The sequence below is a fragment of the Grus americana genome, chromosome 7, assembly GCF_028858705.1.
Source record: "Grus americana isolate bGruAme1 chromosome 7, bGruAme1.mat, whole genome shotgun sequence".
NCBI classification, from domain to species: Eukaryota; Metazoa; Chordata; class Aves; order Gruiformes; family Gruidae; genus Grus; species Grus americana.
The window spans coordinates 29,339,284-29,357,500 of record NC_072858.1 but is presented as its reverse complement, the minus strand read 5'-3'; the positions used below and the strand labels follow the sequence as shown (position 1 = coordinate 29,357,500).

The 18,217-nt window shown below is 37.7% G+C and overlaps 1 protein-coding gene across 1 annotated transcript in view; it reads right to left on the bottom strand.

Moving 5' to 3' along the window:
- Positions 1-18,217, bottom strand: part of SH2D4B (SH2 domain containing 4B) — a 60,294-nt gene that overhangs the window by 28,633 nt on the left and 13,444 nt on the right. Inside the window, exons 3-5 of the mRNA XM_054832183.1 lie at positions 17,058-17,205; positions 8,910-9,054; positions 326-536 (exon numbers count right to left, since the gene is read on the bottom strand). Of these exons, the coding sequence (XP_054688158.1) occupies positions 326-536; positions 8,910-9,054; positions 17,058-17,205 (504 nt within the window). The remainder of the gene's footprint in view (positions 1-325; positions 537-8,909; positions 9,055-17,057; positions 17,206-18,217) is intronic.

Here is an 18,217-nt window from a genome sequence, read left to right as displayed (position 1 = left end):
TTAGGCTTGAGACTTAAGACTTGTCTAGGAATTTGTCCATTTGACTTAGCCATATCACAGCCTTGCATACTAATCTAATACTGACTTTTGAAGGACCCGTCCCTCTGTGAACTCTAAGAAATCTGTCTGAAAAATAAATGGCATTTAGTTTACATTAAGTATTCAGTGTTTTCATTTTTCTTTAAACATCCTTTTTCTGGTTGTAATGAAAGAGCAATACTCTGAGAATTTCCAGCAACTGAAGAGCAACTTGTTGAAATGGTGGGACTGGAGAGGGAGCAATTCAACAGAAAGCTATTTCCAAGTCACTCCTGTACAAACCAACCTGGATGCTGCAGAGACAGACAGCAAAGGACTTGCACTGTTGTTGTTCAGTTTTATCTCCTGATCATTATTCAGGCTCGTCCCCTGGAACAAATTACTCAGGCCAGCCACTCTTCCCTTCTGGATGGCACGCAGGGATTGCCGTCGGTATTCATCCCGGGCCCTGCGGGCTTTGTGGCTCCTTTCCTCATCTGCAGCTTTGGAGCGGCGCACTGGGTGGAATGAATAGGAAGGGTGGGGAGGAGAGACTTTAGAAATACAGCCTTTTACCCCTTTTCTTATAGAACTTATTATATTCCTTACATGACCTGATTTTAAGAACGTTCAAATTACCACACTCTATCAAAGAGATGGCTAACTGGATGACTTCCCTGACGCTTCAAATACAGGCCCACCACTAGAAGAAGCATGCCAGACTTGAGCTATCAATGATCTGATCACTACTGGCAATAACTGAGCCTCTACATACTGCGATTACATCTGACACTTGCTTTGGCTGTAATAAGAGAAATTCTGTTTTGGCACATCTTTTCCACTGGCAGTGCACCAAGTTTTATGTTTCAAGAAAGAATGTTAACTACTGCTTAAAATTAAGTCTGTGTTTAACAGAATTCTTTTCAACTATGCACATAACTAGAATTGCAGAAGCCACTCCCAAAATTTACAATTACAAGAACATGTAGGTTGTACTTTTTGTTGTTAATGTTGCTTTCTTCCTGAAAGGCAGATGCTATCTTTGTTATGGTACTTAAAGTCACAGAAGTCTCCATCTGGAAAATTGCAGTCTAAAACTGGTTCCGGTAACAATGGAGATATTAATAGCCATTGGAAAGGGCACACTGATGCTATGGATGGGGTTGTCTCACACCTGAGTCTAAATTGCATATAAAGAACTAGAATTTGTACTGAAAGATTTAATGAACACCTAATCAATGGCACTGACCAAGGAGTTACGTGTTTCCATAACCTGAAATGAGACTGCTGTTCTGGCCACTGCAGGTTAGGCATCTTCCACTAAAGCTTCTTAATTTTAAAACTAATGTACTAACAATCCTGTCTTCAAAACGGTATAACTTAAATGCACCAAGAATTGTACTGCAAATATTCGTCATCTAGCAGCTCTTTTCTGGTGCCTCAAGCCCCATTTTGATGATTTTTTTGGAGACACAAATAACTTCAGGCAGGCAAATTATTCCAGTGCAAAACAAACCTTTAACATCCAGTGAAGCAAATATTAAAGAAGCAAACTATTGCCTCCAGTAGCAATTATCAATCCTGCCATGACTATCTGGGCTTAGATCATACCCAATTCATAAAGTGCACACGCTATTTCTTGCTCTACTGCTATTGTACCTGTGACTAGGAATGCATGATATAATACCAGACAGCTGCATTTCATTAGGTTGTTTGCATGTCTCTGGTTTACGCTCCTGATTTAAAGCAAGCAGAAGTATAAATGGATTTGTCCAAATTATGAAAAGGTTTAATGGAATCAAGAAAGAAAAGCGCTCAAAGCAAAATTAAATGAAATAAAACCCTCTGGGTAAATGAGGGGAAGAGGAAAGATCTTTAAACTTAGAATTATATAATACTGTCATACCTAGAAAGGTATACAGGACTAAAAGCTCATCAAGATAGCATAAGGAGTTACATATGTTTCATATGTAGACAACTGGCAGGATTTCTGTTTCACTTAACTACATACCCTGTAGTTTTAGATAACCACAGTAACAAACAACTGTACAGCACAGAAGACACAAGTAACGGGCTTCACTATTTATCTTACAGGTCATTATTTTTAAGGGTAGATAACATCATCTAAATATGCTACTTTAATGGCTCAGTTCTATTAGTCACAAAATTTCTGTGATTTATCCTTTGTAAAGCCACTCAGTAATGGCTGCTTAAATGTTGACTTGGTGTTTGCAACAACATGAGACACAGCAAGGAAGACGAGTGCAATGCAGGTTGGTGAGACATCTAGAAGCCAGTCATTGTCACAATCACAGTATTCAGATCGATGGCAGAATGCTTGGAACTTTCTGAAATTCTTTTCTGCTGACGTACAGGCTGCTTGGTAATGAAAAAGGAGAGGTATCTTTATGCCCCACTTTCCTCAGCAATAGATACTCTTTTCAACAGATATTCCTACTGTATTTTTGCTAGTTAATAAATCTATACCATCAGAACCTACTGACCTGGACTACATTTTCCCAAACAGTATCAAATTTTAGTATTTCTCATCACAAAACAATGGGGGGAGGTAGCATAGCTTGCAGCTGTCAAATACCAACATCTACAAAACTTTATGAAAGTATGTATGATATGCAGCCTTCTCGATCCATACATATATATACACATATGTGTTTGCATATAAGTATATACCCATATATGTGTCTGTATATATGTCAGAATAGGGAAGGCTGCATGCCATAGATATCTAAATGCATGCATATAGACTTTATATATATACACACATATATAGGCATGTATTTCACCTTATGAAGAATTTTTATGGAAATTTCCCAAACGAGGTATCTGAAAAATCATATAATTGACCATAGGGATGCATAGGGTCTCTTAACCCATTTTTTTTTTCTCATTCTTGGAGTCCTGATTTTCTCCCTATCCCATTCCTTCTAGTTATTTCCAGAAACCTCTCTCTCTTTCCTCACAGAGGCCTCTATCTTTAGGAGTTGTCTAGTACCACTTCTACTGTGGATCTGTGTTATGTTATCCCAAGTTTCTTTTAAAACTCCCTGACTGGTCAAGGGGTTTTTGTCCAGTAAATAATCAAAGTCACTGCCATCAATAACTAGTTTAGGTGACCAGAAATAGTATTGTTGGGTAAAGATTCATCCAGCCATTGCAGTCAGGAATCTACAAAAAGTTTTCAGCTACGCTTCAGACAAGATTATGTGTGTCGCATGAACCGACCGCCCTTACCAATATCTCCCACAAATTTACATATCTTGAGAAAGTCACTCAAAGTCTGAAGGTAAATCTGGACACATTTCTGTAGCAGGATTTTCTTACAATAGAATTTAGTGAATATTTCTATTTCTCTCTTTGAACCATTTCACTAGAAATATGAACTTTATCTGGATCAAGCCTAGCACAGATATTCTAAGATCAAAGATGACAAATTCTGCATTACTTGTTGTATTTCAGGACACATTGTAGCCTTTCTCACAATAAGAAAGCAAAAGTCAAGACTTCTAGTACTCTTTTAAGTAGAAACAGATTACTTTTCTTGACTGGCTGTCCTTTTACAGTAAATGTACTTGTGGGATGATCCTTGTGCAAAGCATTAAATTCAATAGTCAGTATCTTCAGTAGGGACATTAGATATCTCAATGATGTCTTTCATCCTTAAAATCTCCAAGTCATCACCATAGGTCCATATATCTAGCATCAAGAATTACTACAAATAATAATTTAGATTTTCTTCATCTTCCTGTTATATTATGGAATAATGTCAAGACTGACAAGACTGGGAAATGAGGAATTTGATTGATTTGTCAAGCTCACAGGAAATCTACAGTTCAGCCAGGTTCCATGAGTCCATCTCCACGACCAGTTTTCTCTTCTGGTGCTGGTGATACCAACAACAGGTACATACATCCTCCTTCGGCACTCGTAAAATTAGGCACACTTCTGCCCTGCCTGATGGCACTGTAACTTGGCTTCGAAATGCCTGAGCTGTTTATGTAGGTTAGGTACCAATATGATTGTAGCTACAGTAAAGCCGGCCAAAAATGGGTTACCAAACCCTCCTGGAAAACTGGTAGAAATATTCAGACTGAGGTCTGTACTATCTTGATTATATGGTTATCATTAATAGAAATAGCTTAAAGCCAGCTTGGACATGTCTGCATGACCTGCAGTATGAACATACTCTAAGAACAAAGAAACCACAAAGCTTGTGTATGCAATAGCTCTTACGATCCTATAGGTCTTAATTTGAGTTTGCCTTGTTTACCTTGAACAGTAGACAAGAGTCTATTATTCCTCTATGCTAACCTAAGTTGTCTTTTGAGTGGAAATGCAAGATTGCCTTCTATATTTTCACTTAGGATTGGGAAATCCCTATTAGTGGTCCTAGCAAAGTTCTAATACCAAATTTTTGATACAGATGAGGATTGATTCATGCTGTGCTGCAGCTGAACATGAGCACATCATTTGTGGAAGACTAGGAACTCTCCATTTTGTATAATCTATTTCGTGCTTTTGAAAAGCTGAGAGTTACAGTCAGAGCTATGTGAAAGCAGAAAAAAAACCCATGTGCCATGAATATGCATCCTCATTTTTAAATTATTTTGTTTCAGCTCTACACCCTTGTTAATAATTCTTGGAAGCTTGTTTATGAGCAATTCGAAATGACTACTTAATAGATAGAATTCAATCTTCAATTTTTTTGAGTGCACACACAAATCACACGGTGTTTTTCTGTTTCCTAATTGGAAAATAACTTCCCACAAATACTCTGCAATATGGCTCCAGTTCAGCAATCTTCTTATCTGAAAGCATGTGAATAAACCCATGCCTACTCAAAAATGCACTCTGAGACCTACTGAAGTTCAGTGAGCACATACTTAAGGTTGAGCACTTGCTTAGTTAATGCATAGCTGAACTGGGGACTACTCACTTTAAAATTCAGCATTTTATCAAATGCTCCTACCAGTAAACTCACTTGAATTTCTGTGGAAAATAAGTACCAAATGAACATAAATTTCTTTAAAATTCAGACAAAAATTAATTCATAGACATAGTTTATAGAAGAACATAAAAAGATAACAATATAAAAGAAGCTATAATGACTCAGCCCAGTTTCTTTCTTCCAATAGAGACCAAAGGTGGGTGCTTAGGGAAAGGCATAAGAATAGATCAAGTCACTCAACTCTGTTTACATTTTTACTGGTATGATTTTTGTCTGGAGATGAGTACAGCTGGTCAGCTGGTATCTGAGCACTTCATTGCTTGATGCAGTTTGCAGGGGTTTGTAAGCATACTAACAATGCCTTTTGCAATATTCAATCAGATGAATATGCTACAGTTTTTCCTATTATGTTTTGCATATTTCTGCTCTCACGGAGAAAGGTGACAGAGACTGTGCTATAGGATATTGTTTACTGAATACTCTAGAAACCTACAAAATGGAACAACCCATAGAAAGGTCCAAAACTAATCAGAATACATACACTCCTCTATCCAAGGTAAGCCTTAAGTTCTCACTTCTCAGTTTCAAAGAATAAGAGCTTTGAACCATAGACTCTTTGAATCAGTCTTTTCCACCATTCATCTTCTCATTTGCCAACCACCATACTTGCCTCACATATTAACTCATAACTGCTCTTTAAAGTACCTCAACATATATCCATTAAATGAAATCAAAGCATATAATTGCTCTTACAACATCATTTTTTCCTTTTAGTACTGGTTTCTCAAGTTATTCTACATGTGTCATTTAGTATATTACAAAGCACAAAAATTATGTATTTCAATTAACACAGTCATTCTATGGGCTTTTATTGTTATTTGGCACAATCAGGCAAACAGCAGAAGCAAACTGAACCGAACAACAGAAACTAATATTAGCAACACTTTGCTTATTGCCTTGGCAATAAACAGCTGAGGGATAATGTGATGAGGAGAGATGAATCCTTATCACATTCTAAATTCCATCTACTAAATAAATTAGTAGTGTCATCAATATCATGGCTACATTTGCTCTTCACAATAGCTGGCTCTAGCACTGCTGCTCCTCTTCGGTACTGACCCCCCAGCACTGTTGAATATGAAGGGCTGACTTCAAGAAGCTGAGACACAAAGGAGCCTGGCCTTGTTCCTAACGGGCAATATGGTTTCCATTGCAGGTGTGTAGAGACAAAAAATGTTAACATTACATCTGCTCGTCATTCTCGTACCCATTCATGCATTTATTTATTGCCTAGCTGCTTAGAAAAGATGACAAGCGGAGAGCTTTGCCTAACTTGACTAAATTTCCTCCCAGTGTCCCATAGGAATATTTGAAGATAAAATGAAAAGATTACGATAAAAAAGAAAAAAATCTGAAACTGAAAAAGTGAAAACTCTGGTGAACCTGAGGTGCATTCCATAGCAATTTCAGATGTTCCACTTCCAGATATTTCTTATTGCTTGTCTGCTAGAGGTTCTGGCTTCTGCAGCAAAGTTAAGGAAACAGGAAGATGTTAACATTGCTCAGGAAGCTCAACACTAAGTCTGACGGCATAGTCTAAACCAGCCAGGAACTGGTTTCAGATAAGGCACTAAACACTGCATCTTCGTATCTTAAGTTGTCACACCCATTTGCTAATGGCACACAGTTCTAAGCCCTCAAACCAACCGGGATAAATTGAGACACTGAGATAAGCATAAGAGGATAAACAAGGATGTGATACACTCTAGTCATTAGTCTGCAGTTAGTTTAATGCTAAATCAATTACTGATAACAGCATAAACTGGCAGTGCAGAATTTATAGTAGGCTGCAAAACCCAACTGTGGTGCCACCAGCCAGAAGGTGCTGAGCTTTTGTTCTGCCACGGCAGTGCTGCTATTGGTGAGAAGGCCAGAGAGCCTGAAATCACGTGGGCTGCAGTCGGTCGCCCTTTTGCCCAGAAGCAGAAAGGTCCACAGGTATTGAGGTGCACAGACCGAAGGTGATTGATAGAATTCCTTCAGAGCACACAGAATACGCCAAAGGCTACACAAGAAAAAATACGGGTAGCAGATTATATCCATCAGCATATGGTGCGGTCGAAAGTGTTTGACAGACCAATAATGCCATTACAGAAATCATGGTCAAAACCTTTCATAACTTGTTCCTTTCCTCTCTGCCTTCTCCCATAATTCCTCTATTGCATTTCTGATATCTGTCCCTGTACAACGAGCGTTCCTTGAGAAAACTGAGACAATTTAAAACCTCAGTTACCTCTTCAATACGCTAGTAAGAAAATGATAGCTGGTTTTAGTAGTGTTTATAGCATTTTGCTTTATTATCAATTTCAGCATAAAGAGAGGCTGGATTTTTTTTTTTTTTAATATCGTTTCCAAATGTATTTTCTTTCCTTATCTCCTATCAAAGAAACGCTAAAGTACACAATACCATCCTCTCTATGTTGCTAGCTGATGCTAATTAACAATGCCTCATCTTCTACAAAACTAAAGGGCTATTTTTTCCCCAATTCATTCTGCTCATAAACATTCAAAATACAGAAAGCTACAGTTTTCCTTTCCAAATAAACATGCACACCTGGATTTAGAAAATTCCCCAGGAAATAATTACCTTCTCTTTATTGACAGTGTAATATACAGAGGTTTTATTGATCAAAAATGAGCGTAGCCTGCTATGAGCTTGGAAAATGGCACCAGTGTATCTTACATAGATTTAATTCATGTTGTACAAAATGATTCGCTATCACATCAATTCAGGTAATAGGACTTCAGTAATTAGTCTTCAGGAACTCCCAAAGCGATGACTAAAACCATCAAATAAACTCATTGCATATTTTGAAACATTTCTTTTACTTCTGTCAGGAAATAAGTAACACTACAACAATATTTTTTCCTAATTCATGAGGTATTTCATGCAGCACATGCTGATATCAGCTCCCTAGAACTCCATTTTTAATATTAGTTCATTAACCTTTGTGTTATATATAATTAATGCAACAATGCCACATGAGCTAAAACTTTTCAGTCATTACATTTCCTTTTTTTGCAGAGTAATCAAATCAGTATGGATGTGGGAAACAAAAAATATACTCTTCACCCAACAAAAATGCACAATTCTTATTGCAAACAAGTTTGCTACTTCTAAAGCCAACTATATGATAGACTCCAGATGGAGGAGACATACATTTTGTTCACAATAATCTATTAAGTCTTATTTACTCATAACGTGGACCTTGACTTACTTATAGTATGTATGTATACACATATATAGTAATATATTTATTCTGTTCCTTATAGGCTTTTAAAAACCACTAACGTATTTTTAAATTAATCACAATGATGATATTAATAAAGAATTTCAGGGTGGCTAAAAAGGAACAACACCTCCATAGAGTGAGATCATCATCATAAGGATTTTTTTCAGGGCAACAATCTAAGTATTATCTACTGTAATCTTTTGAAATGAAGTGAGTTTCAGTGCTGACCCCATCACCATATGGAAGTAATTAAAATACAGACGAAGACAGATTTTACCTCTTCAGAGACAGCCGAGGACAAGCTGTCAAAGTAACTGTGTCCAGAATTATTATTACTAAATCAAAAGTGTTAATGGATTACATTAGACAAAAATTAATAATCTCAGCTACTGTACACAGAAAATTTTCTGTAAGGCATTCACATGGATTCTTATTCAGAAAGAAATGTGAATTTGGTAAACTTACAGTAACTTCTGTTTGCAAGGTCAAGCTGGTAATTGCCTGCAAAATAATATAGCATTTTGCATTGCTCTAGGTTGAAGAACTTTTTGGCAACACCATTTCCCATTCTGCAAGTATACTTTTATTTTCTTTTAGAAATATATTAATTCCATGATGGTAATTTTACTCACACTGTTCTTCCCACTCCTGGTCATCATCGCTGTGTTGACTATGCTGCTGAGCTTGCTTGAGGCTCAGATACAACTCTTTCGCTCGGATTTCTTCCTGCTGCCTTATCTGTTCTTCACCCTTTTGTCTTTCCTCTTCTTCTCTTTTCTAGGTGAAATGAAGTAAAACAGAGGTGACTAAAGAGGAACAACGTGCCAAAAGTCAGGACGCTGCTTCAGTTGCTTCCTCCCAGAGTAGCTACGTTACCTGTGACAAATCCCTGTCTCTTCTAACTTTGGGTTTCTCACCTATCACAACAGGCATAACAGAAGTTTCCTACCTCTTCAGAATTTCTAGGAAGGTATGTTTTGAGATGCACAGATATCGCAGGAACAAGGAACATGCAAGTATCTATAGACCTGAAATCTATATGGAAGATGATTTATCACATGGCACCAAAGCCTCTGCTATCCTACAATTCATAAGCAGTGCTCATTTTAAGTCCACATGTACTCCCATTGGAGATATCACTGTCACTCAAGCAGTATACACATCATCTACAGAATCTGTAGAATTCAGTAACTGATTTGCTGGCATTCTTAGTTTAGCAACTGTCACCGTGTGTCATCGTAACCAACACAGAGAATAATGTTTTCCAAATATCAAGAACATCACATTCTGGAAGAAAAGCCAGATCCTGCAGCACACACCAGTCACTTTGCAAAATGTAGCTAAAAGTAGCATACAAAAAAGTTCGCTTACAAGACGACCTTAAACGAGATGGAAATCGGATAAAGATTGCCTCTACAGCTGGCCTTCCACATACCATCAATAACACAGGAGCTTGATTAGTGCAGAAATAGGAATTCATACCTGTTTTCTAATAAATTTTCCCAATTTCCTGAGGTAGTGGGGAAAGGGAACCAATGCAAATCTCCACCCTTTGAAAGAATTCAACCACTTTTCCCTAAGTAAAATAAATCAACATTTCTCCATTTAGCACAGCTGAGCTCCACCAGTTCACACCAGCAGAGGATCTGTCGTCTTGCTAATACAATAAATCAAAGACCTGAAATACTGGGTATTAATAGTGATGTACCTGTGTAGTGAAGAATAGTTCCATAACACACATGATGAACAATAAATTAGGCTGCTCTTATTATTTCTGAGAAAGAAAAGACTAGTATTGTTCTTCAGTCAATTTTTTATATTTTAATGCTAGTATCTTTGATTATTTCTAACCTCATCCTCCCACTGTTATCTCCTGACTCCTAAAAAAGATTAGTTGAGTGGACAGTTCATTATTTTTGAAAAGTGAATGTTTTTAGGAAGTGCTGATTTCAAAGCCCAGAAGCTTCTTCAGAATAAAAATTTAAAAATATATCTTTTTTAAATATTCCATAGAATTAGGGATTCCATGTTTCAGTTGCTAGTGAATGGCTTTATTCCCTTCATGGAAAAAGTATGCAATCAACTATTCTTTATTCTTATGAGGAGAATATTTATTCACTTAGCTTCACTATCTAAAAAAATCCAATACATCTAGGCTATATTTTCAGGAAGATGGACAGAAACAGGGGTAATCCTCGGTTATCAAAATGTTTTCTATTTAACATCTCAAACCACAAGGTAAACCTAAGGGGGGGGGAGGGCAGGTCAGGAATCAATCTCACAGCAGTTTCCCCAAATCACATAAGAGTTTTGTCACAAGTTTGTGGTGGGTTTTCTTAATGTATTGTTGAAGCATTTGTTGTAAAAAGATGAAAGTGTCTTCAAAAACCCCTAACAAAAAAAAAAAAACCACCACAGAATTCAGGTAGAGTTTGAGTTCCTCACAGAAAGCAGTAATGCCTACTAAGAAAATTCTACCTTTTCTTTTTATTGCTTAATCCTGAATTCACAAAACTTTTTCATGTCATTTTCATTTTTAAAGGAAGCAAAATTTTAAATTCTATTTATTCAAATTAGCTCATGGATGTATGCGCAAATATATTGTACAACTCCTTAAAGGTGTGCATAAGGAGAAACAACTCTTGTTAGTATGACACAGGAAACAAAAGTTATCCTTTTGCAAGTATGAGTAAAAAGTGTATGTTTATATTTAAAATGAACAGCAAGTGAACTTTTCACATTTACTCCAAGTGGAAGAATACAGTAACCAGTTTATCTGCTTCTCCCCGTGAACCCAATCCCACCTATCAGAGCTGAGAGTGAAGAGCTATAATAATCCAGAAACATCACCTCCTGCCTGACAGTTCAGAGAGATTGTACCATATGCCATGACCCTTCCAGCTCTTCCAGAGTAGTTAGGAAGGGTGACAGTTCAGTTTGTAGTTGCAAATTACCAAGAAATACCAACCTGTTGCAACAAATCACACTGGCAATTCAACAGGAAGCAGTAATCCTCTCCAGCTTTAACTCCACTGGAGAATTTGAACATGCTAAATGATCTTATCTAGCCTCTGGCATTTGAGCATTTACCATAAACTTGTTACTCATTACTGCAAATGTGTGCCTCAAGATGTTTGATAGCTCTACTACAGCCAGCTCTAAATAATATTTAAGATTAGCCATGGTTAGCTTCTGATGTTTCAGTTCAATGCAGATGAGAGGAGATTAGGTCAGCATTTAGCTTTTGCTGCAGAAAGATTTAAAAAATGCACTGAGGGAAAGCCAAAATACAACAGTTAATTTTTTTCCAGTGGAAAATTGAGCTTCTGGCTGCCATGGCTCTTGGGGTCTCTCTGGGGAGATTTCTCATCTTGCGGGATGCAGGGCAGCTGAAGGACTGCCACCCTGCTCAGGGCAAAACCTACAGGACACAAGTGTTACAACAGTCCTCTCCGAAGCAAAGGATGCCTGGGATTCCCTAATGCTTCAGGCTGGCAGGAAGCATCTTTGGCAGCCCTGAGAGCAGCAGCTAGTCGGCTGCATTACAGCTGCTGTGAATCTCCTGAGACCCCTCAGCAGTCACCCCTGAGCCAGGGCAGACGTTCAGGCTGCCTGCCACAGAGCTGGGAGCACAGCTCGTCTTCAGATCTGAGCCCTTCGGACTGGAAGCCCCAGGGTCCCTGGCTCCAGGACAGCCTGTTCTCAGCAAGGCTGACACAGCAGGTTGAATTCAGAGATCAGCGTTCTCCACAAACCCACCTGACATTTTCCAACAGAGCTGTGAGTATCAGCAGAAATATGTCCAACTCTTCCTAACCTTTTTCTGAGAAAATTCTCCCACTTGCCTCAGAAAAGAAAATGTCTGCAGAGACGTTATTTTCTTCTCTACTACCAGTGTCTCAAAAGGAACATAGGGTTTGCATCACTTCTCTGGTCTGTGCATGTATTTGCACACAGACAAGTGTGTGAAACGCAGTCATGCTTTATGTAGAAGTTACGTATCAGTCATGGATACGTTATTCACACGTGGCTCATATAGGGAGATAACATATTCTGGTTCACAAAGACCCTCTTTTAGATGAGAGAGAAAACAAAGCTAAGGGCTATTCCTGACTGGGAGAGATCTGAGATTTATTGCACATGCTGGAGCAGACTCTGCTCGGGTAACCTTTCATAGATCCAGTGACAATCTACTAAGAGTTTGTCTCTGGATCTTAGGGACTCTTCACAGTTTGAATTCCTATTATGTCAAGTGTCCTCATTAGTGGCTCAGATTTTCCTATTTACCCACAGAAAATATCAGAGCTTTGCTAGTTTTTACTAACAATCCAGAATAAAGACAGTAGCTTCAGCAGCACAACCATTGTCACTGGGGAAAATATTTTTCTTTACAATTAATATCACAGTTCCTCACAAATAGAATATAAAAATCCTGAAGACGTGATCTCCAGCAGAAACTAACAGCTGCCTGATTTCCAACATTGTTAGAGACACAACTGCATAGAAAAAAAGAATTTCTGAACTGTAGTTGCACAAAAGAAACCAAAATGAAGTATTACTGAGTTATTGTAACTGCGACTGACGGACTCAACTGAGACATTTTCAGAATGAGCTGGGTGCTAAACCCCAGCAAGAAGCTGTTGTCATATTTCTGGATTCTAAGTACGCTGTCCTTGGGAAAGAGTTCAGTGTTTTCTTGGCACATGAAAGCACAGAGCTGAACTTACAGCTTATTTGCACTTAAAGATAACAGGCCCACTCAAGTGCTTGATGTTAACTTGGAGACAAGAGGTTTTTCCAGATCAGGACAGAATGCTCATGGCTGTATCATAAGAAGCCTACAGTACTGTCAGTGGTGATGCTGACATTTTACTGTATTCCTTCACTCTACCCCTGGCAGCAACTGTCTGAAGAATCAGGTCCACAGCACTTTTGGGCACAGTAAAGCACAGACGTGTTGAAAGCCCGTCTAAGTCAGTAAGACTGAAGTGTGTTCTTTCTATTAAGTATAATTTGTCCTTATTACAGATTTCCTGAACTGAAGCACTGATTATTTTATTCTTCTCTGAAGGTTGATTCTAAACCTGTCATCTTTGATGAGAATGAAACAGCCAGGACACAGAAACTCTGGGATCCACATGTTAAAAAAGCTCACTTCACTCACCACAATCCCAACTGAAATTAAAGGTCATGAACTTACATCTGAAAAAAAACTTGTGGAAGGAGATTATAATGCACTGTTACTCTCTTGTTGCCTATCAAGGGAATAAGAATTATTTCTCTTTAAGTGCCACTGTCATTAAAACCCCTACTAAATATTTTTTGATGCATGAAGAAAAACAATGCCCATAAAAGGTTATATGCAGCTTTTTGTTAACACACATTTCATCTTCCAAGGAATTTTTAAAATGCAATCTAGCTTTACTGTCAACTGTGCTTATATTATTAAATTTGGCAGGTATCTGATGTTGTCACACAGACAGTACTTTACTATTTATATTCTCTTGTGTTATGTAGACCACATGAAGAACGAGCTGAGAGAGTATCTGTAATTTCTAAATGTAGCTGAGGGATACCACCCTCCCCTGGCTGGCTGATGCTCATACCTTTAATTTGCCCTAGCTCTGCACATTGTTCAAGGCTCTTAATGACAGCAACTGATAACAGTAGGAAATTATGCCTATGATCTCATAGCCTTTGTGAATTAGCAAAAAGATTAATGATAGTAATTGGCTCTCTTATTTGTCCTTTGCAATAGGTGCATAAAAGACTAGCTCTCCTTAACTGCAAAAATAGAGCAGTCAACATTTATATTCTAGCATCATAAATTAAAGGCATTTCTGCTTAAGAAACACCAAGGAAAGCAATACTTTTCTAATAGTGTTGTAAAAGGAAACAGGGCTCATCATTCACTTTGATATGTGAGATATCATTTACCTAGTGCAGACAGCCCTAAAGTCCCATGATAGGTCAAGAGGAATAAAAGTGTTTTAAAAAGGAGTGTTTGCGATACAATTTGGTTAGAAATTAAACACATCAGCAGAAAGGACAGAGTTTCAATCTCCCAAGTCAAAATGCTTCAAGAGGATGAAGCATTAGCAGAGACTGAACTTTTCATACCCCAGTTTGGAGACAGATTTAAACACAGTCTGGTCATTATCGCAGAAGGATGGTTACCAATGCATTAAATATTTTAAAACCGTTAAAGTGGGCTTGCTAACTGATCTCCATCTCATTCCACACCCTGAATCATTCATGAAAGGTACATTTCTTCATGATTTCAGTGATTGCAGTCATACATGAATAGATTCGTTAATTAGGGTTTGTTTTTTTTTTCCCAGCGCCTTAGTTCTATTCACTTTTTGTAGTTGGAGGTAGATGTCAGAAATGTAACTTTCCTCTTTTCCTGTCTAGGTACCTTTCTGCTCAGTCAGTTGGTAAATATTTCATGTACTACTTCCACTGCACAATAGTTGTTATAAAGAGAGTAAAACTGGAAGGAGAAGGAAAGCCAAGTGAGCTTAAATAAGCCAGTGGACAGAGCAGTTAACTCCCCCATATAAGCCTGTGAGATTCACTCGTCTCTGAAATGCCTTTACTCTTTTTAAGTAGTTCTACAGCACTATGTACGAGATCTGCTCTTTCAAGACAGATAAGCTGCTCTTCTGAGTAGCAAAGGTGTGATGTTATAGTACCAGGGATCAATCCTGCATTTGGATCTGTGCTGGTGGAACCCTTTGTTAGTCCAAGTCCCTCCTAACAGATCTCAAATTGTAGGCCTAATTGAAGACCTGGAGCTGGAAGTGTAATTGGACTATGTTGTTGTATTAATGCAGCAAATGCTGGGAGCACAATCAATAAAGGGGCATTTAAAAAATAATCACTGAATAATATCTTGTTTCCAAACTCATTTTCGAAGCCAAACAGTTCATTTCAGCTGGGTCTTGTCTTAAACGTTGTGGTCCCTTCATTTAAATTTTTGCAAACATTCTCTTCAAATGCTTGCTATAAAGGAAACCAGAGGGGAAGACAAGGTTTCTGTTTCTTTGATAAAATAAAGATGTTGGCAACTTTATGAATAGGGCTAAAGAAATCCTGGCCAAAGGCTAGTATTTGAAATTCAAAGTAGAAACTGAACCAAATTCTCATCCCACTCACAGCAGTGCAATTCTTGCTCCTGCCAGGCACACAGCTGGAGAATACCTCCTCACTTCCCGAGAAACAGTCGGCATGCGGATCACTGTGACATCACCTTTCCATCAATATGAAAATGAGCAGAATTTGGTGCCATTCCTTTTAAATCATATCAGCCACTGAAAGACTAGTTTTCCTTAGTAGAAAGATATGACTGCTGGCCACTAAAAGTCTCACAAGTTGCTCACTACGCTTTTTGAAAAAGTCCCTTTGAAGCAGAACGACAACAGTGAGCTTGTGGACATTTACCCCATCAAGTGCACTGTAAATCAGCCACAGAGATATAAGTGAACAGGTCTGTATCGGTCTTTGTTCAAGAGGGCTTTGCTTTCCAGAAAGCAGAGGAAAGAGCATTTAATTAGCTGCTCTGCTCATTATTCATACATTAATAAAGGCACTTGAAAGGTATAGTTTCATTACTCATCGACATCAAATTTCAAAGGCCCTGTTCTCTCCTATGAATTCAAATTAATTGTGCAAAGGTAAATCAGCAACTTTGTGCAGAGGAGGCTACAAGAACCGCCCTTGCTTTGTGCTACACAACCACCCTCAAATCCCAGGCCCGCAGTTTATAGAACGACAACTTGCTGACTCTTGTTTGCAATCCAACCACATACATTTAACACTGAATTTTTCAGCATTCCTCCCATCAAAGAGGGACAAGGGGGGAAGTCTGTCCACACTTTCCACACCTCTAATCACCATCCCAGGAAGGGAAAAAATGACATAGCAAGCTATCACCGGGGGGGAGGCGTGTAGACAGAAGTTACTGGATGCAGATCTCGCAGGAGTCATATTTTGCTACAGCCTTTCTCCATGGAAACCCAGCCTCACCAACCTTGTGCAGTCCCAGATTGCACATCCCAGACTCAGAAGACTGTGATAATTTCTCAGCACGCTAAAGCAATTATATTTTTTTCTCATTATTTAAACAAGTTTTTATCTTTATAAAGTAACATGAAAAAGGTAGACAGAGGCCTCCTTTTCCTGTTTAGTTTTCAAGTTATTATTTTCTACAAAAGAATGTGAAAAAAATATTGTTTCAAACAAACATTAAAATACTATAACTGAGTTCACAGAAAATTAGTGAAGTCAATAAAAATCAGGCAAGTGAACTTCTCCCAGCAAAGCCAACTGGACTTTTCCTATATGTTGAGTAGGACAAGGATCCACTCCTCATTGTCTTAAAGAAAGCAGTGACAGAATTTTCAAGTTAAATATGCGAACAACTCATTCAAAATACACAGAATATGTTCAAGGAAACTAACTGAAAATGAGACATTTCACAATTGTAGATTTTTTTCCCCCAGTATGATTCATTCAGCACAGCTGACTGAACAATTCTATTAATGTGTGAGCTGAATAACCAGTTTGATTGTCCTGACACTTTTGAATGAGATATGTAATTTTTTCGCATCACTCACCCAGCTGTTCTAGTGAACACCACGTAGCTATTTGTATATTCCAGGATGAAAAATTACAACTCTGGGTTTAAAAGCTTATTAATAAACATGCACTGAAGGTGATAAGAACTTTGAATCCATATAAAAACACTATTAAAGAAATCTAAATTATTCTATACAAACCTTCAGTTCTTCCTGAATTTTTTCCTCCTCCAATTTGGCAGCTTTCCGATCTTCTATTTCTATTTTCCATTTTTCTGCCACTATTCTGGCTTTTTCTTGAGCCATAGCATCCCGGAATTTCTTTGTAATTTCAGCCTCCTTTTGTTTCCTTCAGAAAAGAATTTGAAAATAAAAATAAGACGACACTGAATTTTTTTTTTTTTTTTAGGTGAGGATCAATATTTGCTCACTGGTTGCAACAAATAATTAGCGTAAGACTTCATGGAAATATTCAAGGAAAGCATTAAAATGTATTTAAGATGAGACCTACTACAAGTCAGATTTGAGGAACTACCCAGAAAGTAGATGTTTTCAATTTTTGATAAATGACTAATTATAATAGCACCTTCTAAATTAAAGAAGTATTTCTTGGATGTCTTTGAGTCATACCCTATATTTTTCCTTCCCCAGCTGAAAAAAATTTTTTTTTTCTGACAGTCTAGCAAAGCATGATTAGGAATTTATTGTCTCTCAAATATCAATGCAAATGCCTGCCAAATTCTTACACTGGATTGTTTGTTAGTACTGACAATGCAAAAGCAACGCAGAGGTTGAAGCTTTTAATCCCTGCTTAAATATGCAATCACTATAAGCAAGGAGAATCTCATACAAAAAAGAATAATATAGAATAATCTGATATTTAAACTGTCACTTTTCAGTACTGCACTACAAAAGGAAGTGCAGGAGGTAGGTGGCCTACTTCCCAACAATATGAAAACACTTTTGAATCTCTCCCAAGGCTGGAAGAGGCCCTGCTGGAAACACCAGCATGGCACTTTGTGTAAGCAGTTTCTGAACTGCTGGGCTAAGAGTTAATACAAGCAATATGCAAATCAAATCAATTTTAAAAAGGGTTTTATGTACCAAATCCCCATTGTGAGCACAGATACGTGACACGACAAACTTTTCTAATTTAATAACCTCAAAACCAGATTGTTTCATATTTAGTTATTACAAACTGGTCAATGGTTTACCAGAATTTCCCAAAAGAAAAATGTTTGCTTCACTTTTTTTTTTAATGGAAAGGGGTTTTTGTTTTTCAGTATTCGATAAAAATAAAATTACATTTTTCATGTGCTGAAAAATAGCCAGAACACGTGAAAGCAAACGTTCACAAAACA